We start from the raw sequence: 27,576 nt of genomic DNA on the forward strand, positions 1-27,576 counted from the left end.
TACCTGGCCGCAGCATTAACGTTCTGATTTTACAGATGTTTGCAAACTTTTAACGTCTGTTTAGAAACTTAAGATATTCTCCATTTGAATATTTTGTACATTTCTCCAAGTATTCTCTTCAAAAAAATTTAATAGGACAGAGGTAATAGTTATTAGCAGCAACGCGTATAGAGTTTGAATTTGAAAGCTTTGTTGAACTGAAACCTTAATGCACTGCGCAAGCGTTTACTTTTTACCATTGTTATTCAGGAAGACTTTTTTAAAAATAAATGTGTACTAACAGTGAAGGAGAGTAATTTCCGTACTCAATGTATTTATAAAAGATCGAATCAAAATCCACAAATAATTATGATCAGTAATAACACTAAATTGTTCAATTATCTCATTTTTATACAATCCCTGTTTTTAGTCAACAACACCTAGTATCATGAAACAAAATTAGTGAACATTATCATCAGCTGTTCTGAATGAACTATTAGTAATAAAGTTTTTAGTATTTTTTGGGAGTAATGTGGTGTTAACGGTGCGTTTACGAACACTTAGTACGGGAACAATTTATTTATGTTTTAATATGATTTAAATATCGCAACGAGATTCTATAAATATCACAATATGCATTGGTGTGGTAGGTTTATATTGTAATGAAATTTGTTTTTATGAGCATGTGTTCAAAGCGTTTCGGTTTCAGCAATTTATTTGAAAACAATTGGAGTTTTAAGAGATTTATTAGTTTTGTAATTGTAGTTCGATTTACTTTAGTCAAGAATTTGAGAAATTGTTTTTTAAAAAAATTTCAGAAGCTAGAGACCTGGTTAGAAAATGGAGAGAAGAAAATGTTCGCAAAAGTCAAGAATTAGTTGATATTTGGGAACAAGTACTAAAAAATAAGGCACACAAATTAGGAGACGAACGTAATTTTACTTACTTATCTTTGTTATTGTTTTGACAAATTTCTGTTTATTATCTTCTGTTTGTTATAAACGCAGAATACTTGGTGCTGGAGCAAGTATGTATTGCCGCTTTAGATTGCCACAGGTTGGAAGTGGCAGGTAAATGCCTACAACAACTTTCTTATAATTTTCCCGGTAGTCTGCGGATACGTTCCCTTCAGGCGCTTCATTTTGAAGCTATAGAAAGGTAGGGAGTAAATTTTATAATAAAAAATGTGCTGTTAGTTTTCTGTTTTTACCCATTTATTGTAAAATTTACTACAAAATTTGGCAGTTGGACGTGAAAACAATTAACTTTTGTTTAAAAACATTTAATGAACACATTTATATTCAACTGTTCATTTGTGACTTAATGCGTTAATACTAATTCCACTTTAACTTATAGAATCTTCTAGTTCGCTCCAGGTAACGCGGATTGCACTCTGCTATTTTGACTCTCCCATTAGTATTTTTTGGGAGTAATGTGGTGTTAACGGTGCGTTTACGAACACTTAGTACGGGAACAATTTATTTATGTTTTAATATGATTTAAATATCGCAACGAGATTCTTTAAATATCACAATATGCATTGGTGTGGTAGGTTTATATTGTAATGAAATTTGTTAAATATCGCTATTTTTATCAGAAAGTTCCTCGCCTAATCATCCTCCTAATCCGGAGTTTTCAAGGGCGTTCTTTGTACAAAGGGCTTCCTTTGTACCTCGGTTTTTCATCAAGCAATGCAGCAATCCACTTTACTTTAATGATTCTCCCAAGATATTATGTCCTTACTTGCGACTTCTAGCCCCTATATATTCTATTTGTTAAATTGAGACAGGATGCCAATAATTTTCTGATTAAAGTGTGGCTGCAATCTTATCTGCTTTGTTTCTAAGAAAACAGAATAAAAATTGTACAATTTTTTCACGAGTTCAGAATGTACCAGAATTTGACACATCCAATTGAGAGTGGTCCACTAAGACCATTGGATGTAACCTTGTATCCTTGGAGAGGGTTTGAACTATTCAAAACAGATAAATTTATACTTCTGTCTAGTACCCCTACAATCCTTTATGTAAGGATTTATTCTAAAATTTGTTTTCAAAAGGTTGTGTGGTTGGTGGAAGTTCTCTCAAGAAACATCTTGGTACCCATATCTCCAAATTGTGTGGTTTAAAACTTGTGAAACTGGCAGATAACAAGAGTGTGCGATTAAGTACATTTGAGTGTTCTTTGGTTCATAAAAGGGGTGCAAAAGTTGTCCAGGATAATGTATCATTTTATTCTGATGTGTGTTACTAATTTAATGAGAGGAAGTTCTTAAGTCATTTTGCACAGTGGATGTAACCTTGCCGCAATTTTTGAACTCGTGGTTTAAATGAACTATTTAGAACCAAAATAAACAATAGTTAATGTACATGTACAATTAAAAATCAGCGTATCTTTATAAGTTAGCATAAATATTCTATATCAATCTAATTTGTATCCTCTATTGACCATGTAAATTAGCCTGTATAACTCTTTATTCAATTGCTTCGCCTTAACTTAAGATCTCAATTTTTTGAAGATATTATTTTAGACACTTAGGATCAGATGGTAAATGTATATTTTTAATTGGTTTATAATTACAAAAATTGTAAAAATACAATCTATAATTTTGTATCTTCTAGAGGGCTTGACAGACATTTATTGTTCGGTTTAGGTCCTTAGTCCAATTAGGTTGCAATAGCTTTGGCAGTTATTAAGCCACTCCCTCTTCAATTTATAATCTAGACCTGTAACTCACAATTTACAATCTAGACCTGCAACTCAGTTATTTAGTTGTTAATATTATTACTGAAAGGAAAACTTTTTTTTGTCATGTCAGAATTTTTAAATAGAAGTATAATTATTTCTTGATTTCTTTTAAAATATTTTTAATCACCTTGTATTTATGCCTTAGAAATTTTGTGTGAAATACTTGGCTTTATTTAACATTTGGAAGAGGAAGGCAGTGATTATATAAAAATAACTGTACATAAACATACAAAAACTCGGAAAAGATCAGATAATTTGTTGTAGACGTGTTCATTGAATGACAAATGAAAATTATTTGAATCGGCGTTATTTTCAAGTGTCTACTGTCTAAAATTATGACTTAAATTGATTTTTTTTTTTTAATTCCTTTGTGAATACAGATATGACGAAGCGCTGGAATTTCTTGATTCAATAATCAAAAGAGATGAAACTAACCCAGCGCCACGAAAAAGGAAAGTTGCCATATTTAAAGCTCGGGGTAGAATACAGGACGCAATTAAAGAATTAACAGAATATCTAAAGAAGTGAGTTAATATTTTATGGTAATTCAGCGAATGTAGCCTTTATCAAGTTTTGTTTAATAATGATAGCGATATGTTACACATATATTTCTGATTTTTATTAGAGCAATAAGTTTAGCTCTTCTCATTAGTATATCTTAAAAATAGGTTTATGATTGATCAAGAAGCTTGGCAAGAACTTTCGGAGCTTTATCTCTCAGAACAGGACTATAGCAAAGCAGCGTTTTGTATGGAAGAACTTATACTACACAATCCACATAATCACTTGTTCCATCAACGACTCGCAGATATTAAATATACTCAGGTACCAATTAGTTTACTGCTGTATAAAATGTACATTTAAAAAATGATATACCTCTTTTTTGTCCCATTTATTCTTTTTCTTTTTTAGGGTGGATACGATAATTTGGAACTTGCTAAATCTTATTATTGTCAAGCTATAAAATTGAATCCAATGAATATGAGAGCTCTATATGGTATAGTGTTGGTAAAGTATTAAAATTTTTAATTATTTAATTCTCTTGGTAAGAAAAAGAAGTATTCCTAAATTCCTTGAAATCCCGTTTTGTAATTTCATAGCCTGTTTGATAGCGTCACAATTGCTGACCGTGTAGAGGCGAGGACCGCAAAGCTTAAGCTATATAGTAATTAGTATGTTCGATTATGTAGAAAATGTTTTTAACTATCTACCTCTGTCCACTACACGCGTCGGTAGCTTGTCTTAAAGCCATTACTGTTTTCTTCTCTTAAAACGTTAATTTCCTTCTTGCATTAATCATTCAAATCCACTTTTTATTAGCTGCTGTTAGGTATAAAATTCGTCCAAATCAAACGAGTGAAGATAGGCGACATCTGTATTTTAATTGATGAAGTACGGCGATCTTTTTGACAATATTTTTGCCTTTTTAATATTTTGGACCCTGAATTTGGATGAAACTCTTGTGAAAAATAATTTTTATACAATTACGAATCGCTTCGACACGGTTGTTGTAATATGGAATATCTCTGCAGCTCTCTTGCTCTTGTGTTGTCTTGAAGGAGCAAAGCTCTACTATTATAAACACAATTTCGGTAACATAATTTAATCCAGCATTGCTTTACTGAACATTTTTCTCCCCAAAGGATCCCATCTTTTTTTTCTCCTTGCCATTTTATCACTTAATGTTTAACAAATTTTAATGAAATGGGTGAGTTTAATTTCAAATTACTTTTGTAATAGTAGAAAGACCATCTTGACTTTTTTGTCAGATAGACAATATAGACCCTTCGGACTTATGCATTTAGTTTTTTTATCAAAGCAAGTTGAGTGACACCAGATAAATTTTATTCTATGTTTTATATTATCTAATTTTTCATTTTTTTAGACCTGCTATAACATCATTGCTTCACAAAAATGCACATCTTCAAAGAAGAAGGAAGCTAACAATTTGATTACTTGGGCATTGAAGAGAATACATGAACGGTTTGTAATTGTTTATGTTATTTTTTGGAGGGGGGTTTAGTGTAGTGTTTACGAGTTTTGGCTGGTAATTGTATTTCCTCAGTCCGACATGTTCCTTAGCATGTAGCTGCTTTTTATGTATTGTTAAAGTATTCACAGTAAAGTATGACCTTTCGCCACCTAATTTGTATTTAAACGTTAAGCTCGCATGAAAAAAATAGGGATTACATTACTTTTTTTTTTTTACTTTTTTAATTGTTCTTTATTTACATTATTTTTATTGTTCTTAGGTACAGAGAATCAAATGTAGAAGATAATCAAGTTACAGCCATTGAAAATTTGATGAGTTCATTGCAGATCAATTCAGCGACCAATTTATGATGTCAGAAACTATTTTATTATCTCCATCTACGCATTTCATTTTTGTTGCTAATTTTTTGTTGTTTGTTTTAGTTTTTTTTTTTTTATTGCCCACAAGTGAAATTTAAATATTTTTTCGTTAATAATTTTTGTTAAGTATTTATTTACAAACGTAGAAATTATTATTTTTGTTTTAAAAAAAACCATAATTGTATAGAATCGTTTGATATTTAGACAAGAATTATTTGAATGTAATATATTATGATTGTAAAAGCATATTTCGATTCTACTGTAGTTTATATTTCTAAAATGCAATTACGTTATTGATTTAAGATTTAAAATTCAAGCTGGTGGCTCCTTATGTAAGCGCTTTATTTTGTTGTTTCAAAGAATTTGCCAGCATAAGTATGAATCAAACATGATCATCAAGACGGGCGATCACGGAATAAAGACGGCTAGGGAATATTTTGAGAGTTTTAACTCAAATTACCTACATTATTCGTAGATAACATTATTACCTACAAATTAGTAGGTAATTACCCACATGCATTTTATTTTGTTAAGAGATAGCTTCTTAATTTTACTATTTTTTTTTTTAATTCATTGTGATCAGTATTGCAGAATTGTTAATTAAACAAATTAATAGCACTTGAAAACTAAATTTATAAACTAGAAATTGTAAAAAAATATCTTTTTTTTAAATGAAAATAAAATAAGAAACTTTTGCATACCTCATCCCATTTGCACACCATATTACTTGGGAAAGTTAAAGTTGTTGGTTATAATATAAGTATTTGCATAAAATTAAAAATTTGTTTACTTGATTCCCTGTGTTGATTCTAAGAAAATTAACTTGACAGTTAAATGTGATTATATTTTTCTACTTACAAGCACTAAGGTGTATAAGTACAGTAAGGTAAGATATCTAAGGACGGCTACCATAATTCTTAAAAACATTATATTAAACGCAAGTAATAACTTGGACTCTTTTAATCCTGAAAGTAAATTACTTGTATGTATAATACTTCCTTTTTCCCCTTTGACTAAGAAGGCGTAATGTAAGGTTATATAAAGATCGTGAGCATCTTTTTCTGAAGATATAGCTTGAGAAGTTAGATGCAGTCAGCGCTTTATTTGGCGACATCGTTTCTACTAGTAAGTAGCAAGTAGCCAGCAATACGACGACTCCCCCAAGATTTTTGTTTAATAGTTCGTTATTATGTGATGTGAGAAGTTCAGAATTTGCTACAGACACATAAATAATACTATGCCTACTAGAAATATTCTTCCGTACATTTTGCGTTCGACTCTAGTTATATTGCCTATCAAGTGATTGTGTGTTAAAATTTGACGTACATTTATTTCTTTTACCTTGATAATAGTCACTTGGCTAAACTGCATGGAGCACTATCGAACTTATTTACAACGGATCCTATGCATTGCATGTAAAAATGAACGAGAAAACCCGTATAAAAGTAGCTCTTATTTTATCTGAAAAGTCTGGCAAATGCTTAGAAAAATGGAAATTCTACACGGTTTTAAGGTTTTTGCAATTAAACGCCGCCCAAATGAAAGTAGAAATGTCAGAAAAGCAAAGCATACTTCTCTCTACGTCACATCAAGAAATGGAACCTGCCCAGCCTTCGACATTTGAAACGGCAAAATAGTACACAACAGCTGAAATGTTTGTCTGGAAAACAAAAGTAACATCAAACGAATTTTCCAGGAAAAATCTTTCGGATATGAGTTGAAGACTGAAATAAGTACAATGTATATACAAAATTTGAAGAAAAATCTGTAGATCCATTTTCAAGATTATCTCCAAAAATTGAAAATTCCATTTAGTAAAATGGTACTTTCGGTGATGAGACTTTGAACTATTAGTTGCAGTCCGATACTCTGTTAGAACCAAATGGAATTATTAAGTTTGAGTTCTGCGATTTTTCGATTTTAAGTTTATTTATACTCATATTTATTCATACACATACAAAAACCTCTTTCTAAAATTATTTTCTGAAAACCTCTGTGACGCAGGAAACCCCAACGGAAATTTCCTGTAAAATTCAATTTCAAAAATTTGCATGATAGCAACATTTACCTTAAGAGAAAGCAATAAAAACACAAAAAATTCAACTAAATGAAAAGTAATCTTTATTATTAACAAACAGCCATATATATATTTATATAAATTCATAAGTTCTTGATCTTTAAATTGTAATAGAGAAAATACACTTAGTACATCAAAATATATAGCATTATAGTGCACCCACCCATTTAAACACGCTCCATTTCTCAGTTTTGTGTTTTAATTATTACACCATAACTGGAAAATCCCAAACTTTAATTGCTACTGTTAGTAAAGTATCAAAACGTAATATTGTGATTTTTAAGGACAACAGAATATCTGCCCACATTTATAAATTATATTAAGATAAATTCCCAAATGTTTTGGAGAGCGTTGTTGATTAAAGAGAAATTCTGTATTCTTAAAAAATTACATTTTTTTTTTTATTTTTTAATTTTTTTTTAGTTTACACAAGCATTTTTAAGAATCAATTGACTATTCATATATTATAATATGGTGAAGTAAGAAAACAGGCACATAAATCCCAGCCTTTTAATTACAAATAAATTATACGCTTTTTTTATTACTATTTTTTAATATTACTTGTATAATTATTTAATAAAAATATTTAAAAGTTGATAACTGGTTGCAAACAAAGCCCATTCAAAAAGCATGCATTTTAAAACATTATGTACAACTAACGGAAAACAAAATTATAAACTGAAAATGAAAAGAAGAAAAGAAAACGCAAGAAAAGATTCGTGAATGGATATCTTTTTTACAGAAATTAAGAAAAGTTTTAAAAAATATTTAAAGGGTTTTTATAAAGGAATGATGCTTAAAAATATCTTGGTGATTTTTGTTTTTGTGTTTAATAATTTAAAAAACCTTTAATTATATTTTCTTCTTCTTTTTCGATAGACCTGATAATTTTCTTTCTTGTACATAAAGAAAGAAATCAAGGCTTACAGCAAGTGTTTTTTATGATGGTCGCTCTTCATTAATGGCAGGTGTAGTAACTGGCGAAACAACTTTTCGACTGTCAGACTCCCGTAGTGCATCTTCAAAACTATGCATTGAATTTGATCTCGATGTAACAACTTTTGTCTGAAACAATACGATTGCAGGGTTTTATAACTGAACTATTATAATATCAGGGCTACATGTGATATTTTTGAGCTACTTTGAAGTCCCGTCTATTTATAAAAGTCATTTTCATAGACAAATTGTTTCTTTTTTTAGGCGCTTAGCTTTCAACTTTTTAAAGGCAAAGTTTAATTTTCAGAGTCCTGCAGGAAGGTATGACTTTTTGGGATTAGTATAAAATGGGGAGTTAGCGCAAGCGCAATGATTACTTAGTTTTATTTTTTTTTTTTTTTTTGGCGCATCAACAGCTGAGGTCATTAGCGCCCGGAGCTTTTTCCAGTGCACTGCCGGCCTCCGGACAGTGTTCTCTCATTACAGACAACACTGTCCATCACCGGACAGTGAGCTGTAAGAAGCTCCTAGGAAGAGAAAATCTAAGGGTCAGCTGCTGGATTCGAACCCGGGAACCCGGATTATTATTATTATTATTTTCAATGGCTTTTCACCAAAGACCCAACTTCGAACTTACAGTTATATTTAAATGACCATTGCTTGGAACTATGGATGAATATTAAACATACCATTGTTTAAAGCGTTGGAAGCTAATATTAACGTTTGCAAGATCAAATTCCCTTGATATAAAAGCCCTTCATTTCAAAAGATTGACTTGTTTAACCCCAAAAATCTTCACTTTGACAGGAAACTCCCATTAATACCAAAGGTCTTATTTGGAATTTTTTTTGACTAAAGTTTTTGATTAAGCTCAAGAAAAAGACAATTCCCACAATCACACACAATTTATATACTTATGTATCATACTTAAGCACTAAGGAAAAGGATAAATAAATAAAATATTTGTACCTTGACATTTTCATAAGCAGATCCAACTTTTTCTTCAAAAGATTTGAATGATTCAGAATTCTTTAACTGCCCTAATTTTGTTGAAATTCCTGAACCAAGTCCTCCCAAAATCGAGGTGGTTTTTTCTGTAGTAGCTTTTATCACAGACTCAGTCTTCTGATAACTAAAATAGTTACAACGAAATTTAATTATTTAATGTCATTTACTGATTAAAATTTAAATAACTTAACAAAAAATTGTTGGAAAAGTTAATAAAATAATACATGAAAATAAGTCCAAGAAATAAAGATTATTTTTGTATTCAGGAAATTGTTTCTAAACGAAATTTTGAATTAAATTAATAAAAAGATTTATAAGCAATAGAAGGTATTTATTTATTTATTTATTTTTTATTCCCATATGATGAGATGGAGAATTCAGAACCCACTAGGTTCTATATGTGTACACCCCTTCCTCTAATAAACAACAATTAACCCTCCGAGGTTTTCAATAAAAATTACCAGGGAAGCTAGGCTGTTATGACAACAACTATTTGGGTGTCTGGCCTGGACTATGTTTTGGCATCTGGAAGAAGGAGCTAGCTTAACTTTGCTCTTAGAATTCTTCAGCCAGGTGCAAGATTACCTCCTAAATACGTTGATGACTAACACATCCTGAAGCTTAGATGATCTTTTTAATTAAGACAACTTCTAAGAAAGAAGGTGGAGGAGGGATTCTGTTCAGATTAATGTAGCGTGATAGATTCTCTTGGGCCTAGTAAAGAAATGGGTTGTTGTTGTAATGTTCTCTTAACTACAATTAGTACTACAATGAGTTTCTAATTCTCAGTAAAGAAGCTGACTGCTTCATGAGGGAGCAGTGATGCTTCCTCTGGTGTCATAGATAAAAGATTACGTTATAATTTAGAGGAGGGCCTAGCGACTTATTTGTGGGGAGCAAAATCTTGAAACTGAGTCTCACTTTTTCGACTTTAAAGTTTCATCGTTCTGTCAATCATGTAAAGTTTGATTACATAAATATCAAGAAGGTAAGCAGATACTTGACTAGATAAAATTAGTAATTCTACATCATCGTACAAGGCTGCGGTGTCATAGAAACAAAACACAGAGCAATTGATGTGCCTTGACATTTAATGAAAACCGAAACCAAACTTAAAATAATAAAATTAATAAAGCTTCATTAAATTACTTTAAAAAAAAAAGTGTAAAAACAAATCCTAGCTTGATAGTTAACAACTAGAAACAACTAGAATTGATTGTTTCTTTGAAAATTGATAATCTAACTTAATGCAGAACGCCAGATGATTTGAGACGAGTTTTTGAAAGTGAGGTTGGATATTTGTATACTTCGAGATAGGTTTACTCGTGAAAGTAGAGGATTTGCTTACGTAAGATTTTATGACAATCGCAAATTTATAACAATATCTATTCTTAATAGATTATTTAGTAAACATGTTACTTAACCAGCACCACAAATTGCATTAAAGCATGACAGCAGGGAGTACCATTGGGCATATTATCTCCCTTGCTTTATTATTAATAAATTAATGATGACATATTTTAATAATAATAATAATAATAATAATAAATAATAACAATAATAACAGTAATGAAAATAATAATAAAAGTAATAAAAATAATAATAATAAAGGAATGACAGACACTGTTTACATTTAGAGAAAATCTGAAACTCAAGAGAACATTGGCTTCATCGCATAGGAAATCTTTGGTATAATTTGAGCGTCTTAGGGAGATCATTTTTGTTTGATCGTTTTGAAATTAGAATCATTAGTTAAAAGATTTTCTAAGCACTTTACTGTTAACACTAATTATAACATCAAAAATTACTCAAGATCTAGCAAATAATAACATTAGCAGATAATGTATTCATTATGAGAGCTAAAATATTCCAAACGTTTTGTACAAATTTTTAAGTAAGATTATGTTAGAAAACCTGCTCTCAAAGCTTAATAAAGGGTGAGGGTACAAGCAACCTTAACTTTAAATTGTTTTGAAAGGTTCCGTTCGACCTTTTCACAATCTTGAGTGGTTGTAAGTAGCGCATAGTCATAGTAGCAGGCAAACAATTAAGCAGTTAAAATTTCTAGAATTGTAAAACGGGCATTGTTAACGAACCCAGTTTATTAGTTTCTATAGCTAATGAGAAGCCATAAAAGTAGTAGCAAGAAATGGTCTTGGCACGACACAACATGTTCTCCCGATAAGAGAACACTGTCCATCACCGGACCCTGTGCTGTAAGAAGCTGCTTGGGCTGCCAGCAAGAATTCAAAACCGGGATCTCAAGTGGGAATCGAGTTTGATAACCACTGAGCTAATACCTTCCCATCTTGTCTAATTCTAACAGTCACTATCATCATTTTCTTCTTTCGTTTAGATTAAAGAGGATTTTCAAAAAGCCGTTTTTCAGTATCCTATATCCGCTCATATTGGACCAATTCTGTTTTTCATCTATAATTTAAACAATTTTTTACACCACATTATCTTTTCATTCGCTAGGTGCCATCGTTCAGATAACCTTAAGGTATTCTATTTCAGCCTATCGATTTTTATCACCAAACCATTTATAAATGAGCCAAATTGATTACTTAAAAGAGGTAAAATTCAGGTTAATTTTATAATTGATAGTACATTTTCTTCTATTTTTATTTTGCTCCTAACAAGAGAAGCATTAGAACCGTACTACATTTTAAAAATTGAATTTTCACAAATATATGTTTTGAGTACGATTACAAAAAATGTTTTTTGGCTATGTCTGTGTGGGTGTATAAACAGAATATCACAGATAATTCAATTTTGGTATTTTGAAGCTTCTCACACACGTTTTGGCCGTTTTGCATCAGTCTGTATAGAATAATTCTACCAGGTTTATTTTTAGAAAATGGATCTGTCGTTTTTTTTTTAAATTTAGAATGCTATGTACGAGGGTCGTTTGAAAAGTCCGTGCAAAAATAAAAACTACTTAATTTTTTGGGGTAAACCTTTTTTATTTTTCAACATAGTCTCCTTTTAGGCTTATACACTTCGTCCAACGCTGCTCTAGTTTGTTGATCCCTTCCGAATAATAGGATTTGTCCAAGTCTGAAAAATAGCCATTCGTTTCTGCAATCACCTCCTCGTTTGAATAAAATCTTTTTCCCGCCAGCCATTTCTTCATATTGGGGAACAAATAGTAGTCCGAGGGAGCCAAGTCTGGAGAATAGGGGGGATGTGAAACGAGTTGGAACCCTATTTCCATTAATTTTGTGACCACAACTGCTGAGGTGTGAGCTGGTGCGTTGTCGTGATGGGAAAGGACTTTTTTGTGGGCCAATCGTGGGCGTTTTTCTTGCAGCTCGGTTTTCAAACGGTCCAATAACGATGAATAATATGCACCTGTAATAGTTTTACCCTTTTCCAGATAGTCGATGAGGATTATTCCTTGCGAATCCCAAAAGACAGTCGCCATAATCTTTCCGGCCGAAGGAACGGTCTTCGCCTTTTTTGGCGCAGATTCCCCCTTGGTAACCCATTGTTTAGATTGTTCTTTGGTCCCAGGAGTGTAGTGATGTATCCATGTTTCATCCACTGTGACGAAACGACGCTTAAAGTCCTGCGGATTCTTCTGGAACAGCTGCAAACCGTCCTTGCAACACTTCACACGATTTCGTTTTTGGTCAAGCGTGAGCAATCGCGGCACCCATCTTGCGGATAGCTTTGTCATGTCCAAATGTTGATGCAAAATATTATGTAACCGTTCATTCGAGATGCCCACAGCACTAGCAATCTCACGCACCTTCACTCTTCTGTCATCCATCACCATATCATGGATTTTATCAATGATTTCTGGAGTAGTAACCTCAACAGGGCGTCCAGAACGTTCAGCGTCACTTGTGCCCATATGGCCACTCCGAAAATTTTGAAACCACTTATAAACTGTTCTAATCGAAGGTGCAGAGTCACCATAATGTTTATCAAACTTCTCTTTAGTCTCCTGAGGCGTTTTGCCTTTTATAAAGTAGTAATCAACACACGAAATTCTTTTTCGTCCATTTTTTGAAAATCACTCGACTTCCTCGATTCAAACGAATGCCAAACACAAAGAAATAGACCGATCTGGCTGAAACTTGGTGTGTGTTCTTCCAAGAGATGCTACTAACTAAACATAACCTCGATACGCGCCAGTAGTGCTATCTCTCTGACTTTGCACGGACCTCTGACTTTTTCAAACGACCCTCGTACTTGAAACTTTAATTGAAAACAATTTTTCTAAACAAATTATTTTCGTTGTTAGTGGAAGATAGATATAACTTAAATATATAATACTTCCGAATTTAATGGCGGCGCAGTTAGATTTACCAATCGATTTCCTACCCGCTAGAGTAGTTTATAGCTGGCCTAACCGATTCTTAGATAACTACATACTTTCATTAAAATTTAGTATAAATACATGAAAATTACAGGTACGAACATTCAATTAAAATAAAATAAAATTAGTATAATTTGAACATCAAAGGCCGTGAGTATTCTCACAAGATTGCTTCCTTAAGAACCTCATTTCAAAATGAGTTTCTAGAAAAAACTATTTTCCCGAGAAATCTGGTATTAAAATTGCTATTCTTCCGTTAAGATTATTGGTTAGTCAGTGTTTTAAGTGAATTAGTGTAAGGCCAGTTTAGTTTATACTTTTGTATATTTATTTCGTTGCAGATATTTAGTATTTCAGATTTGAGCTTTACGCAAACGGAACTTGGAATTCTCGCACCAAATGCTAGATATTGAACCATTGTGAACATTCTATTAACTGAAATTGATAATACATACTGCAGGTTTGTAAACATATTTAACAAAAACAAAAGGTGTTCCAAAAATCTCGAGGCTATGATGCCCAAAAGTAGCTTAATTTCTATTTCAATAAAATAGAATCTCTGTGTATAAAAATAAAAATAAAAACACATAAATAAAAATCAATACAACGAAAACAAAAATTATGCTTGTATCAGCTAAACTTACATAGGCGCCTCAATCACAGCCTTACTAATCTGTCCAACTTTCTCTTCAACGCTCTGGTAACTGGCGTTAATAAAATTAAATTAGAATTATTTTGGATTACTTTAAATTTACAAAATCAATGAAATAAAGATGAAAAGCAACTAAAAAAGATTCCTACAACTTGAAAAAAAAAAAGGCAAGATTTAGAATGTGGGAAGGATTCAATTAAAGCATACAAATTAACATTAATCAAATTAATCAAACTAAAAAAATTAAAGAACATCACAAACTTAAAAACCCAACATCTGATAAACTGTGGGTAATAATGATAATAAACTACATTCACTTACACATTTGATTCTTTGACATTACGTATGCCTTGGGTCATATCATCCTGAAATTCACGCCATACGCTGACACCAAGCTTTCTTTTCAGATCTTGATATACCTTGACTTTTGAAGCCAATACCTGTCGTAGAGTGTTGATTTCTTCTTCAATCTATGACAAAAATAATAATAATAATAATGATAGTCAAATGATAATAATTATGCAAAAGATGTTTTAGATTGAAGAAAAGCAAAAGTTGGTTCCTGATATTAAAAAAATGCTGACAATCTAGGAATTAAAATAATTTGCCGACCAATATCTTACCTGAATTACTACATACACCTTATCACAATATAAGATCTTTTCGTTTAACTTAATGATAATTACACAAGCTTTTTCTTTCCGCTATTTGCACAAAGTGAGTGAAAGTACATAACAAAAAATCACAAAGCTTAACGTAATAACTGTCCATTTGTACAAATAGAATTTTAAATCGGTTTAAAATTAATGAATTGTTATTAATTTCATTTTTTTTTTCTGATCAATATTACGGCATATTGATCTGCTAACAACAGAATGAAATCTTGTTATATTTTTATTTTACTTTAAAGGTTAATTGAAAAATAATTTTTGGTAGATACTCAACAGAGGGATAAAATAATTAGCAACGTGTAAAATTTGCTTTTTAAGAATTTTCCATATTTTTTTAAATAAATATTAGCTGTTTCCCATTTTTTTTGGAACCACATTAATATGTATCAACAAATATACAGGGTGACCAGAGTTATATGCTCCACCCACTTTTTTTTTTAAACGGCGGGAAATTTCGAAAAAATAAAAAACACGTATTTAACCATTTTTAGACTAGTTTATTTTCAGTGATTGACCCATTTTTTTAATCCTCTGTATCTCGAGATACAGCATCCTACTTTGTTTTACAAATGGAACGTAATATTTTTTTTGCATATTTTTATAGTATTTGAGCTCCTGAAAAAAAAAAAAATTTGAAATCGGTTAGGTTTTTTAAAAGTTATGGTAATTTAAAATATGAAAACAAATTTCAGTTTATTGTCAAAATTACCTCCTTTTTTTTTAAAAAAGAATCTGTTCAAACTGGGCACCATCAACAGATAGGCAAACCAAAACTCTGGACTCCCACGCTTTGCTTGTAGCAGCACTTATGATGGCGAAGTCAAGATTTAGGCAGGCTAGAGTTATTCGACGTTCAGGTTGTTTTTTCTACAAACGTTAGGTGTGGAGTTTTAGGAAATCAACTAATCGGCTCATACTTCTACAGAGAGACTTAACTGGTGCAAGGTATCTAACTTTTTTTTTAAGAGACATTTTGCCAGTTCTGCTTGAAGATGTTCCTCTACAACGTCGGCTAGGTATGTATTTTCAATAAGATGGTTGCCCGTCACATAATGCGAGAATTGTTCAAGGCTACCTGGACAGAAATTTCCATGAAAATTGCTTAGGGACCCAATTGTCCCATCCAGTAGCCACCTCGATCTCTGGACTTAACCCCAATGGACTATTTTTTGGGGGGATATCTAAAAAATAAAGTGTACAATAACCTTAATCCCGTGGCTTCAGTCGATGATCAGAAACGTTGAATAACTCTAGAGTTGAAGATTAAAATTCTGCATCAAGCCTATATACTGTCCAGACGGCATACCTAATTCCAACGAATTATAATATATGTATAACTTTTAAACAGGTATAACCTTCATGAGGACTAGGACGAAACGGCATCGTGAATTTTATTGAACTTCAAAGACTCAATTTCTATAGTGATATGTCGTCTTGTATCTTCCTGGGAATGTAGTGCTGATATAATGGTACTCATTTCAATAAAACTAAACGAGTATTAAATAGGTTTCGCCATTTTAAAATAATACCCTTTATTAACCGCAAAACACTCCTTTCCACCTTATAGTTTTATGCTGTGAATTTATCAATAATTGCCTTTTTTCAATTTTGTCCCGAACTTCATTCACCACAACAACATATATTTAAATGTCATATTATATTTCTCAACATTCTGAACTTAAATACTTACTTGAAAAGATCAAACCCCTAATAAATATAACTCCAACAAAATTTAAAATATACAATCAAACTAACATACTTTAGTTAATTCGTAGGCCCATTCCTGTCTCTGGCGTTCCTGTTCCTCAGGACTTAGTCCGGCTAACTCGTTGATACCCGAATCAGGAGACATATCTGACTGTGGTTTTTCTGGAAAAATGAGGAAAATTTATTAACGAAGAAAAATTATTTATAAAGATATGATTTCATTTTAAACCTACAGAAAACTTTCATTAGTTTGAAAGAATAAAATAAATAACACTAATAATAATAATAATTTAAAATTATTTTTTAATGCGTTGGCAGAAATTTATTTACAAGAACTTGTATAATAATAAATAACTGAGTAAAAATTTAAATTGTCATATTATATTTCTCAAGGTATTATACAATAAAGATATCTATTTTTATAATAATGAAGATTCAGCAATTCTAGTTAAAATAAAACCTTATAAAAGAAATAATTGTATACTTACGCATAAATGGAAACAATTCAGCCATTTTATCTGACACAAAATTGTTATTTGGAAACATTTTTAATTATGCTTATTTGAATAATCGAAATGAGAATGAACAAATGAAATGATCTGTACAATTACAATAAAGGAATAGTTAAGGTCGTGCTCTTTTAATAGTTACGTACCAACAAGATCAAGATCTATTTCTATTTAATAGTCAAGCATATCAATTGGTTTATTTATAAATCTTTGAGAATAAACAAATACATCATTTCATAAATCACATCTTAACTAAATCCTTTCGTTAACAAATATTAAACATAATTGAGATAGCTTGTTTAACTTTTAATATACTGTAACTCCTAACATCTATTAAATCAAATAGTTAATTAACTGTGGCTAAATCTTTATATTTTTACACACCATTCTTCTTACTGAAAACTATAAAACAGATTGTTCTCTTAAATGTCGGCATTATACTTGAACATTTTCATATTATTAAAAAATAAAATAGTGATGAGAAAATAGTTTGTTTTTATACATTTGACGTGAATTTAAATTTTATCTGTCACTATTCTAATATACCAAATTGGAAATTTTGATATCATTTGTTTGAATGATTTTTGACGAAATTTTCAAAAATTAGTCTAAATATGTTAATGCAGAGCGCCTCATTTGCTGCAGTTTAACGCCAAATTTTTATTTATTATAGTAAAAACATGCATCTGAAGATGATTAATTACAATTATTTTTATTTTACACGGAATTCCTCACATAAAATAAAATATTTACGTACCTCCATTGGCAAGTTGTAAGAACTTGGTGTAATTAGTCCGGCTAGTAACTTTAGCAAAATACGGCTTTGACAGATCATGAAATTTAACACGGACCGCACGTATCAACTTATTTTTGCCAGCTTTTTTGTCATAAAATTCAGTTTCAACAGAGAATGATTCGGGAATTTCTGTCGATGATTCTTGGGCATCAAATTCATCATCCAGTACGAAAAGTGAATCATCTTCAATTCCAAGACTTCCTTCGGCTTCATCGACCCATTCACTTTCGTCAACATCAAAACTTGGTGTATCTGTTTTTTTAGTGAAATAAGTATAATAACAATCTTCTTCGTATTCTAAAGATTCTGGTTCTACTTCGTCATTATTGTTATTTTGCTCACATGATGCGCCTTCTGACATTTTAACATAATGAACGGTTAAACATAAAACCTTGGGCTACACAAAACAAAAGTGGTTAAAAATGTAATCCCTATCCTCATGGTTTTCCATCTGTATGTTGTCTGTTGGTTCCAACTGGTCGTAGCCTTGTGAAAGTAGTACTGCACTCTTCTATCCCCTCTAACCAACATTTACCAGAGATGATGACCTCAACCTGTACAAATCGCCATCTACCTATGTAATATAACTGTGTCCCCTCCAAGTTCGCCTTTACAAACCAATCCTAACCTTGCACAGCCAAACCGAATTTTTGAGAAAAAAAAAACTAATTCAGTATCAAAAACACTTTATTTGACACTTCATATTTGTAAGAACAAATGGCAAAAAGTGTGTACAAATTTAAGTATATAATTACTTTTACTACTTTAAGTTGTAAGTTTTAGTATTGCGATCGTTACGTTTTCAATCACAGAGTAAGAAGTGAATAAGTGCGAAAACACAATATCTGAAAAAAAAAAAAATGCAAGAAGCTCACATATTCTGTTTTAGGGGTCATGAGAATTCACGCAAGTATAAGTTGTTAATCGGCAGAATCTCAAAATAGTTCTCGTTAGACAAAACATTTTTAAATTACTGCAGAAAGTTCAATCATTGTATTTGTAACCATTTCCTGAAAATGTGATTAGGTACGTAGTGAGGTCGAAATCTCTTAAACTAAATTTATTAATCTACCGCTGATGAGGTATAAAATTCTCCAAAAAAAACCTTGTATTTGAGAGTTGTGGAAGAGATGCAACATTATTATTTTTGTTCCCTGAATCCAGACACCTTTTTTAAAACAGTATGATTTATTAAAGACACGATTTCTCACAATTTTTGGAACTATCTTACAAGGAGCCTAATCACTTTCTTTTACTGTCAAAGATGAGTAAACTGAGTAGTAAAGTAAGTAAGTAAAGTAATCGCCTATTTTTCTGGCGGGGCTCAACGTCCAACTACCAATTAGGTGTCGTGGACGGAGGCGACTAGCAAACATACTTTACTGTAAATTTCTTTTATTAACCATTAAATAAAATCCAAGGCCTAAGACCGGGAATCGAACCCAGTACCACAATACATATTAGCGTCGCAGGTCTCGCCTCTAACCCGCTCGGCTACCGTGGCGCCTCAAGTAAACTGAGTAAAATTTTTACTCTTCGGGGGATGAATTGTAATAATGCAAATTTTGATTTTTCTCGAAACTGACCAATGATCTTCTTTAAACCTTACATACTTATTCCATACTTTTAAATACATAACTTTTATAAAACAAAAACATGTTTAGAGAAATTCATTTTAGAGTTATTTTGGGGAGAGTCCCAACTCAGCCCCAGCTGGGCACTCCTTTCTAAGAACATTTGTCAAGTTCCGATCCATCAAGATGAAAGAGGACGGTTTTGTCGCCGAATTAAAAAGTCAGCCTCTTCAAGAAAGATACAGGTAACCGTTAACTAATAATCATGCACGAATTTTTTTGAGCAAATGACTGACCTGAAATGCATATACCTTGTAAGAGTGGCGGAAGCGGCACGAAAAGCTTCCAGTTCTGTTACTTTTAGCAAACGTGAAGGCTGACTTACACTCTTCAAGAGTAGGGAGAATCGCGAATTACATAGTTGGCATATTTGCAAATACAAATTTTGTGACAAGTGTCACCGAGTAATTACTTTTCCGAATCGACCTAAAACTGGTGCAGGTTGATACTTGCGAACATATTTTTCGAAAAAAACAAAAACAAATTTTGTGTGTCTGGTGTGCATGGTTCCCCCTGTAACTCAAAATAGAAAAATCGCAGAAAGCCGAAATTTGATATTTCGCTTAGGATTCACCAGAGTATGATCCAATAAGGTTTAGGTTCAAAAATTAGTCAACCGGAAAAACAACCTTACAAAAAGTTACTTCAGTTTTTCTTGAAAATAGCTCCCACGATTTTTTAAAAACTAGATCTGTAAGTTTTATTTGGAAAATTCAAATAAGGTCACTACTGAGTGAGCGGAGTTGTTAGACTTCCCAAAAAAGAGGTCTACTGTACTATCTTGCTTCTCTATTAATAAGAATAAAATGAGGAACAAAATTTCCAAATTGAACATTCGATATTTTGAGATTTTCTCAAAAATTGCTTCTAAAATTTAGGTTTTTAATGGTCACATTTTCACTAGAAATTTAATTAAGTCTCCCTCCTCTTTTTCTAAGCGATAGGTAAGTAGAGCCTTTCTTGTGCGCCATATTTGTGAAACACACATACCTACTCTTGCGAACTGTTATGGAGGATTAAAGTTGTAGCTGAAATTTAGAGTTTAAAAGAAAATATTTCAAGTTGAAGTATCTCTTTTAGCCTAGTTCTCTTTTTGATATTTCTACAAACAAAGGCGCTTTGTAATTTTTAAAGTTACAGACACTAACTTTAATTTAATCGATTTTATACGAAAATATTTTGAAAGCAGTTCTCGAGGAAAGGTTTGTTCTAATCGTTCCCATCGCAATTACTTCAGAAATTGCATGGTCCGACTGTTTTAAAATAGAACAAACAATATTGAGCTTTTCTGCTTTGTATTAAAAACTTGCATAAACTTATGCAACCAAGATGCAATATTTTAAAGAAAATAATAAACAAAAATTACCTGTTAAGAATAAAATAACAAGCACATACAAGAAATAGAACAACAAAACAATCAACTTTTATTGTTTAGTGAATATTTAAGCACCTAAAATGCCACATTTCCCCTAAAATACTATTTCCCATTTGCAATACCTTAGAAACTAACAAGTTTTTGAAACTTTTTTATTCGAGCTCTATTTTTGCAAATATTTAAAGCAAAAATACAAATTTATGAATAAACCTCCCCCCCCCCAAAAAAAAGAGATCGAACTATATTTTTTATCTTGCTAATGAACTTCAGGCTCCATTATATTCTATCTTAAAAAAGAATGGATTTACATAAATTATCACTACTTTTCAAGGAAACAAACAGGATTTTTTTTAGTCTTCAAATTAGTTTCACTCACATATGTATATATATATATCTATGTTCACTTTTAAATAAGATAAGTTATACATTTAAATAAAACTAAGGTACTCCCTAATTTAAATGTGCCAACAATACAAGTCTTACAGCCCACATAATTTCGTGCACATTTCCTTGTCAATGAATTCCTACGTTTAATGTGAAAATGAAGAAATCTCAAAAATAAATCAAGAAGTCAAAAAAGTAGGAAATTCCTTTAGAGCTATAAAAAATTAAGTTATAAAATGAAGCAAAAATTGCTATGTAAATGAAACAACGATTTTCCATTCCCACATTTATATTACGTAGGAAGACATTACCAAGTAAGTGTGGGCAGAAAAGCAACAGAAGTGTTGATAATGCTTTAGAAATAATAAGATATTAAACCTCAGTGGTATTTAACCGGTATAAAACATCATTTGACTTAAATACCCATGTGAATGAAACTTAGTAAATGGCAGTGAAAAATGATTCTAAGATAACTTTGGCACTACGAGTATCTAACCTGATCAAAACATCTAGGAAAGGTTCTACAAAATAAATTACATCCGATCAAAGTAATAGCATTTCTTAAAAATATCTTGGGATGTTTAAAATACTATTAGTAATAAGATCACCGGCAAAGAAAATATTGAAAATAAAACAAAAACTAACCTGGCGATAAGTTATCCATGTTACGCTTTGCTTCAAAGAATTGATTAAAATGGATTTTATTTTTATGCAATGAATAAACAAATCACAAAACTGAGTAATCAAGTTAAGAAAACATCTATCTACTTTATTCAATCGTGACACAGAATTTGGTGACAGGGCATACAATACAGTACAGTAATGTTCCAGAAGTTAGTTAAATACTTATGCTTAGAGAGAGCTAACATCGTAGTGGTGTGGCATTTTGTATGAACTTCATTATATTATAAAATAAATTAGATTGCTAATTTTAATTTACATTGGAATAAAAGTGAAACTATAATTTTAATGTTAGAATTTTTCCCATTGCAAAATAGTCTTTCATGAAAGTTACAAATGATATATTCAGGCAGCAGATGTAACGAATAATCTTAGGAACCTGAATGCTCCATTTCTATTGGCCACAAATTGTGGGAAAACAAAGAGATTTTTTTTCATCCCGCTTCAAAATGGTGTTTGCTTCAAGTGTTGTTAGGTAGGTAGTGACAGTGTCTTAAAATGTAAAAGTTAAAGTAAATATAAAAATGAATACTTCACTACAGTTTAAAGTTTTGTTTCTTGTGTTCTTAAGAAGATTATTAATTCCTGGATAAATTAATAATCGTCTTTTCGGGAGAACTATGGCCTTCAAACTTGCTTAGCTTGTTTATTTATACATCATAGAAAAGTAAGTCGTTTAATTATATCCTTTTACAGCATTGCTTTTAGGTGATTTACCTAAAGTCTAAGTTATTTTCAGATGACTTCATCTAGACTCAAAGAGGGCTATGGCTCTCCAATGGATGAGTCGTATGTTTGGGCAACTCCTAGGAATAGTCAGAAGGACTTGGAGCCGGCTTGTAAAAGAAAATATGATGATAGCGGCTACGCAAGCTGTAGCTCAGTGTCGAAATCGGCCAGTAAAGTCTTAGTTAATACTCCTGAAGATACAAACGAGAGGTTTAATGGAAATGAAGGTGCCTATACACCTTACATAAAAGCTAGCCCCCAAGCTATTAAAAAGAGGATATTCAATAAGTCTGAAGGAAAATTTACCACTTACAATTGTTCTTCTCCGGCTGTTGATTCATATTCTGACTTTTTAATAGATGCTTCGCTATACACAGAACCTATGGAAATTACTAGTAGGGAGGCAGCTTTATGTATGATTACGGAAGAACCTGATAGCAGTCTTGGAGTGACGGAAATTAGCAAGCAGATAGATGTTAATCTTGAAATAGAACCAAGTTCCCCTAATAAAACTTTAAACTCGCCTAAAAAGAAACCTAGGTCCCCGTTTAAAAAAAAAGGTTCTTATCGTTCTTTATATGGTTTTGAAAAAGTAGACATAATGTTTCAGCTAGGTGAAAGAAAAGATTACAGTGTAATTGTGACGAAAATATTAAGTTATTTGTCGGACAATGATTTATCAAATGTAACAATGGTTTCCAGTACATGGAGGAATGTATGTCTAAAAGATAATCGGGCAAGAAGCAGGTGGTATAATTATGTAGAAGATTTGAAGGAAAGGAAAGAAAATTTACATTTGGTAAGCAGTTATGTTTTATCGCTTTTTCTTTTGTTTAGATAACAATCTTTAGGAGATATATTTTTTGCCTCACTGTAATTATGCCTTTCTTTATGATATTCGTATCTTCTCTGCTTATTTGGTTGCGTATTTTGATTATGAAGCATAAAATAAGAAACATTCTGATAATTCATCTAATTATTTCTTTCATAATTTATCACAATTCTATATAAAAACTAACATAAATATCCTCTTATTTTTGTTTTTTGTTAGTGGTTTATGTTTTTATTTATTTATTTTTTTTTTTTTACAAGTATGACATTTCATTTTAATGTTTCAGAGTAACAATAAATTGAAAAGATCCCAAACTCCTCTTATGAATCGGAATCACAGTACTCCACTTCATGTCAGGCAGCCTAAATCGCCTCCTGTTAGTCCCACTAAGTTTAGATTTCATCTTTTTCAGAAGGTATCTTCAAATAAGCATTTATGAAAATTATTCTTTATAGTAAAAGAGGAAAAATATACCTTAGTGCACAGTTCGGAAATATTTCTTTTTGTTGTAGGAAGCTCGTACACTGAAAGAAAATGAAGTTCTAATGGAATGCCCACGATGTTCTCGCCCTTCTGCTTGCAGTCCATCAACTTTAGTTGGTGAATGCCGAGGAATAGCCTGTATGTTGAAATTTTGTACAGTGTGCAGAACTCCTGCTCATGACCGTTCGCCCTGCCCGTTTCTTACGCCAGTAACACCAACTAAACGAAAGCACACAACGATTGGAAGTAAAGAAAGTAAACGTTTTTTACGTCGCCTATAATTATTAAGAATCTGACCATGATTTAGAAACCTACGTCACTCTCGAGCTTTAAAATGAACGAACATACTGCTCTCCCCCAATGTCTTTTAGGTTGAAGAATACTTGTAATGTACATCTTTTGTGTTCCTTTGTAACATGCTTAATTAAAACCGTTTACGTGTTCATAAATGAAAAATTTTATATTGTGCCATAATTCAAGAAAATATTGTGCGGCCTTGTAGGAAAAATCCTGTTGTGGTCAAATTGCGAGAAAGTTAAAAAAGAGTTAAATTTCGTGTTTTCGAATCTATAATGCTGCAGTTTGTGCAGGTGGGCCACTAAAAATGTGATTCATTTTATAGTAAAAATAAATGTGATTCTTAAAAATGTGGGGCCTTAAAATTTGCTCAAGAAAAACCGGTGGGTAATTTTGTTAAAAAGGAATATATATGTCTAAATTAGTTTAGGTTTATAAAGTACCGGTTTAAGTGATATTTTTGTATTGTTTGTCAGCATTCCTTACCATGTTTTTTGCATTTATGTATTAAAATGATTAATAATAATAAAATTTACATTTACTTTTAATGTCTGATTACATGATAATTTAAACATGCCATATTTTTTTTTTTATAAACTGTATTATTTATAATTGCGATTCAGCAATGAATTTTATTTTATTTTCTACCAAGCAATAATAAATTTACTTCATTAAGTCTGTTTTTAATATTATGTACAAATTTTGTAAATACATATATGTAGGTTTATATTTATAAAGAAAAATAAATTAATGATTGTACTTAATTCAATCTACATTTGAATTTTTATTTTATTACACTGAACAGAGGATCAGAGGTTTTCAACTTAATCCAACAATAGAACAAATATTTTAAAATAAATAACTTAAATTTAAATAACACTTATTTACAAGCGAATAGTTAAGTTGAATGGCATATAAAGAAGTAGTGAAGTTAACATCATAATTAAAATTGGACTCAATTGTAGAATTTCTTAAGAATATCAATCACAGTACTTTTTCTTTGAGAAAGAGAAAATCTTTCATGACTTCACATAGAAAGCCTCACGATTCCTACTAAATCATACGACTTGTAGAAATTCTTCTATCCCAAACCCATAACATATTTTGGTAATTGGTACGTGATTGCTGGTATGGCCATTATGACAGACATCCTATAAGAAAATAATTCATGTAGTAAAACATCAAATGTTGATAACATGAAAAGTTTAGACTGAAAAATTAAGCTGTTTTTGTGTTCCTAGTTTATCCAGCATATAATTGTTACATTTACAAGAAAATTTGTTTGTTTCCTTTGCAATGCACAAGGAGTTCATTTTAGGTATTCTAAATAAAATTTTCACTTCCATAAGTTTGTGAGCACTTTTCATTGGTTTTACCTTAACGATTAATAGTCGGAGTGGCACAAAAGGCGGCTAAAAGTGTTCACTGGAGAAAACATTCAAAATCAGGATTATAATGGTTTTTTCCCAATAATAATTTGAAACTAAAGTGGTAAATTCTTGTTTTAACCCAAAAAGTTTCATGGACCCACGCAAAGTATGTTCGATGAGTTTGTGTTACACATATTGAACTTTTTTGTGGAGTTTCTCTTCACTTTATATTCTCTTCAATTAAACTGAGGGCACTAATAAATAATTTTTAACCCATATTAGTAAAAACTATCGATTGTGTGAAATAAAAAGAGAAAATGACCTTAAATAGTCAGGCTAGTTTCAAAACTAAATAGCCATTACAAGACTTGAGAAAGAATGATTCAGACCAAAGCGGCCGGTATGTGGATTAGGCTTTGCGGTAAGTTGTCGAATCAGATCCAATTTTCTGTTGTTACAGGCTAGTTAGTGCTTTGTATGCTAGCAATATCTATTAACAACTTTTGAAAGTTTCAAATAAACTTGATTAGCAATCGGGTGGATAAATATTATATAACGTTTAAAGAAAAACGTTGGAACGTTCGAAAAACCGACAGATCGCATTTGCGGTTAATGAATTTCTGTCCAAACCCTAGTAACACAAGGGTCATTAGAACCAAAACGAAATTTCTATTTTGTGCTTTCTACAACTCAGTTTTTGAGATAAGGTGCCCCAAAAGGCATTACACAGAGGACCCCTAACATTTTCTGAGCGCACTCAATTCTGAAAATTTGACACGATTGCAGAACTGCCTCTTAGTAGAAGCAAGAAGTGGCAAAAAGGAAATGTAGGATAAAGTTACTTGAACTTAATCCTTAACCTCAACCTTACTCCTCAAGGTTGTAAGAATTACGGATATTTGCTAACAGCTCTATTAAATTCCACCCGATGTAAAACCCAAATACTTATAAATAAAGGTGTCTAATATAGCTTTAGATAGAGATCATCATTTACCACTATCTACAAAATCAAGTTCAAGATCTAGTCTTTCAGCGTTAACGATATTTTTTGGTATGATCTATTTTCAAGGCATACCCCATCCCATACATAATCGTAATGTATTTATCTCCAAGAATAAGCCATAACATGAATCTCGTTAAAGCTGAATATGAGGCATTTGAAAATCTAAAAAGTAAAAATATCTGGGAAAAGTAATGAACAGAGGTGAAAAGGACTATTTAATTTTCTAAAAACATTTATACCAAAAATCTGATAGCCTACCCAAAAGGCTTAACAGTAATTGTTTAACAAGACAGCAAATAAACATTAAAAACATACCTGAGACTTGTCCTCTCCTCCACCACGTAATAACTCCGCAAACCGCTACGTCCCATGCTTTCATTGTATAATGTACCAAGCCACGTCTAAATAGAGAAAAGTATTCCGTCTCCAGACTGTACATCTTTATTAACCTTTACTTAATAACTAAATTCTACTTTTACTGTTGCAAATGTAATGAAATGTAAGTAATGGTAGAACTGTTAATGTAAACGGCTTGTATTAAGGTGAAAATGTGCCACTTATGGCCTATACATAGATAAATTTTCAAATATTTAAAGTGAAACTGTACACCTAAAAACTTTTCTTTTGAAAATGCAGAATATTTTTCTTTTAAAACAACAGATTATTAAGAGATGAGTGGCCATGATCGAAACTGCACTTCAGTTTATGGCTAAGGACAAGCACTTCCCCGATGTATGAATGGTGCAAATCTTAAAATTTAATCTTTTTAAAATAATTAACCAAAGATGTGATACGCTTTACTAAGAATGTAAAAAACTCTGAGAACCCTGATTTTGGAAGTCATTTAGGCAAAAAAAAAAAGTGGACCTACTTTAGTCGTATAAATAATTTGACAATGTCTTTTGGAATAAGATGAAATAATCTATTCTCCGAAAATAGATTCACCTTCCCTCTGTTATAATCCGAGAGCTCTAGTTGTCATCCCAGAACACTACAAAGAAAAAATCTAAGGGCCTGCAACTAGAT

At 31.5% G+C, this 27,576-nt stretch overlaps 4 protein-coding genes across 9 annotated transcripts in view; 2 read left to right on the top strand and 2 right to left on the bottom strand.

Moving 5' to 3' along the window:
* The first annotated feature begins 460 nt into the window (after positions 1-460).
* Positions 461-5,480, top strand: LOC141457839 (ER membrane protein complex subunit 2-A-like). Its single transcript, XM_074135137.1, has 8 exons — positions 461-625; positions 798-911; positions 987-1,137; positions 3,108-3,251; positions 3,396-3,552; positions 3,640-3,735; positions 4,613-4,710; positions 4,980-5,480. The coding sequence occupies exons 1-8, from the start codon at positions 613-615 to the stop codon at positions 5,068-5,070; spliced, it is 864 nt and encodes a 287-aa protein (XP_073991238.1). The 5' UTR covers positions 461-612; the 3' UTR covers positions 5,071-5,480.
* A 2,558-nt stretch (positions 5,481-8,038) lies between these two features.
* On the bottom strand, positions 8,039-18,262 carry LOC141457838 (uncharacterized). 2 transcript variants are annotated; one of them, XM_074135135.1, is made up of 6 exons: positions 17,724-18,262; positions 16,510-16,619; positions 14,401-14,549; positions 14,072-14,131; positions 9,062-9,224; positions 8,039-8,221 (listed from the first exon to the last, which is right to left on the bottom strand). In XM_074135135.1, the coding sequence occupies exons 1-6, from the start codon at positions 18,121-18,123 to the stop codon at positions 8,096-8,098; spliced, it is 1,008 nt and encodes a 335-aa protein (XP_073991236.1). In that variant the 5' UTR covers positions 18,124-18,262; the 3' UTR covers positions 8,039-8,095. The 2 variants fall into 2 exon arrangements, with proteins under 2 accessions (XP_073991236.1, XP_073991237.1); XM_074135136.1 differs by lacking the exon at positions 14,072-14,131 and having other exon boundaries at positions 17,724-18,261.
* Positions 18,263-22,300: 4,038 nt separating this feature from the next.
* Rca1 (Regulator of cyclin A1) lies at positions 22,301-24,405 on the top strand. Its single transcript, XM_074135134.1, has 4 exons — positions 22,301-22,503; positions 22,576-23,364; positions 23,684-23,812; positions 23,910-24,405. The coding sequence occupies exons 2-4, from the start codon at positions 22,576-22,578 to the stop codon at positions 24,159-24,161; spliced, it is 1,170 nt and encodes a 389-aa protein (XP_073991235.1). The 5' UTR covers positions 22,301-22,503; the 3' UTR covers positions 24,162-24,405.
* A 526-nt stretch (positions 24,406-24,931) lies between these two features.
* Positions 24,932-27,576, bottom strand: part of LOC141457836 (sphingomyelin phosphodiesterase) — an 80,899-nt gene continuing 78,254 nt past the window's right edge. For 4 of the 5 annotated variants that reach the window (XM_074135127.1, XM_074135128.1, XM_074135129.1 and 1 more), the window contains 2 exons: positions 26,866-26,951; positions 24,932-25,328 (listed from right to left, as the gene is read on the bottom strand). In XM_074135127.1, the coding sequence (XP_073991228.1) occupies positions 25,315-25,328; positions 26,866-26,951 (100 nt within the window). In that variant the 3' untranslated portion in view covers positions 24,932-25,314. The remainder of the gene's footprint in view (positions 25,329-26,865; positions 26,952-27,576) is intronic. The other variant, XM_074135130.1, reaches the window with a different exon arrangement.

Source organism: Rhodnius prolixus, unplaced genomic scaffold, assembly GCF_049639745.1.
Source record: "Rhodnius prolixus isolate KJV_2025 unplaced genomic scaffold, Rpr scaffold_5, whole genome shotgun sequence".
NCBI classification, from domain to species: Eukaryota; Metazoa; Arthropoda; class Insecta; order Hemiptera; family Reduviidae; genus Rhodnius; species Rhodnius prolixus.

Coding starts and splice junctions, on each gene's coding strand:
- LOC141457838 (XM_074135135.1), bottom strand. CDS start 18,123: ATGTCAGAAGGCGCATCATGTGAGCAAAATAACAATAATGACGAAGTA. Junction 14,550..16,509: donor GGGCCTACGAATTAACTAAA/GTATGTTAGTTT, acceptor TTTTTGTCATAG/ATTGAAGAAGAAATCAACAC. Junction 9,225..14,071: donor GCTGTGATTGAGGCGCCTAT/GTAAGTTTAGCT, acceptor TAACTATTTTAG/TTATCAGAAGACTGAGTCTG.
- Rca1 (XM_074135134.1), top strand. CDS start 22,576: ATGACTTCATCTAGACTCAAAGAGGGCTATGGCTCTCCAATGGATGAG. Junction 23,365..23,683: donor GGAAAGAAAATTTACATTTG/GTAAGCAGTTAT, acceptor TTAATGTTTCAG/AGTAACAATAAATTGAAAAG. Junction 23,813..23,909: donor GATTTCATCTTTTTCAGAAG/GTATCTTCAAAT, acceptor TTTTTGTTGTAG/GAAGCTCGTACACTGAAAGA.
- LOC141457839 (XM_074135137.1), top strand. Junction 912..986: donor ACACAAATTAGGAGACGAAC/GTAATTTTACTT, acceptor TTATAAACGCAG/AATACTTGGTGCTGGAGCAA. Junction 3,252..3,395: donor TTAACAGAATATCTAAAGAA/GTGAGTTAATAT, acceptor TCTTAAAAATAG/GTTTATGATTGATCAAGAAG.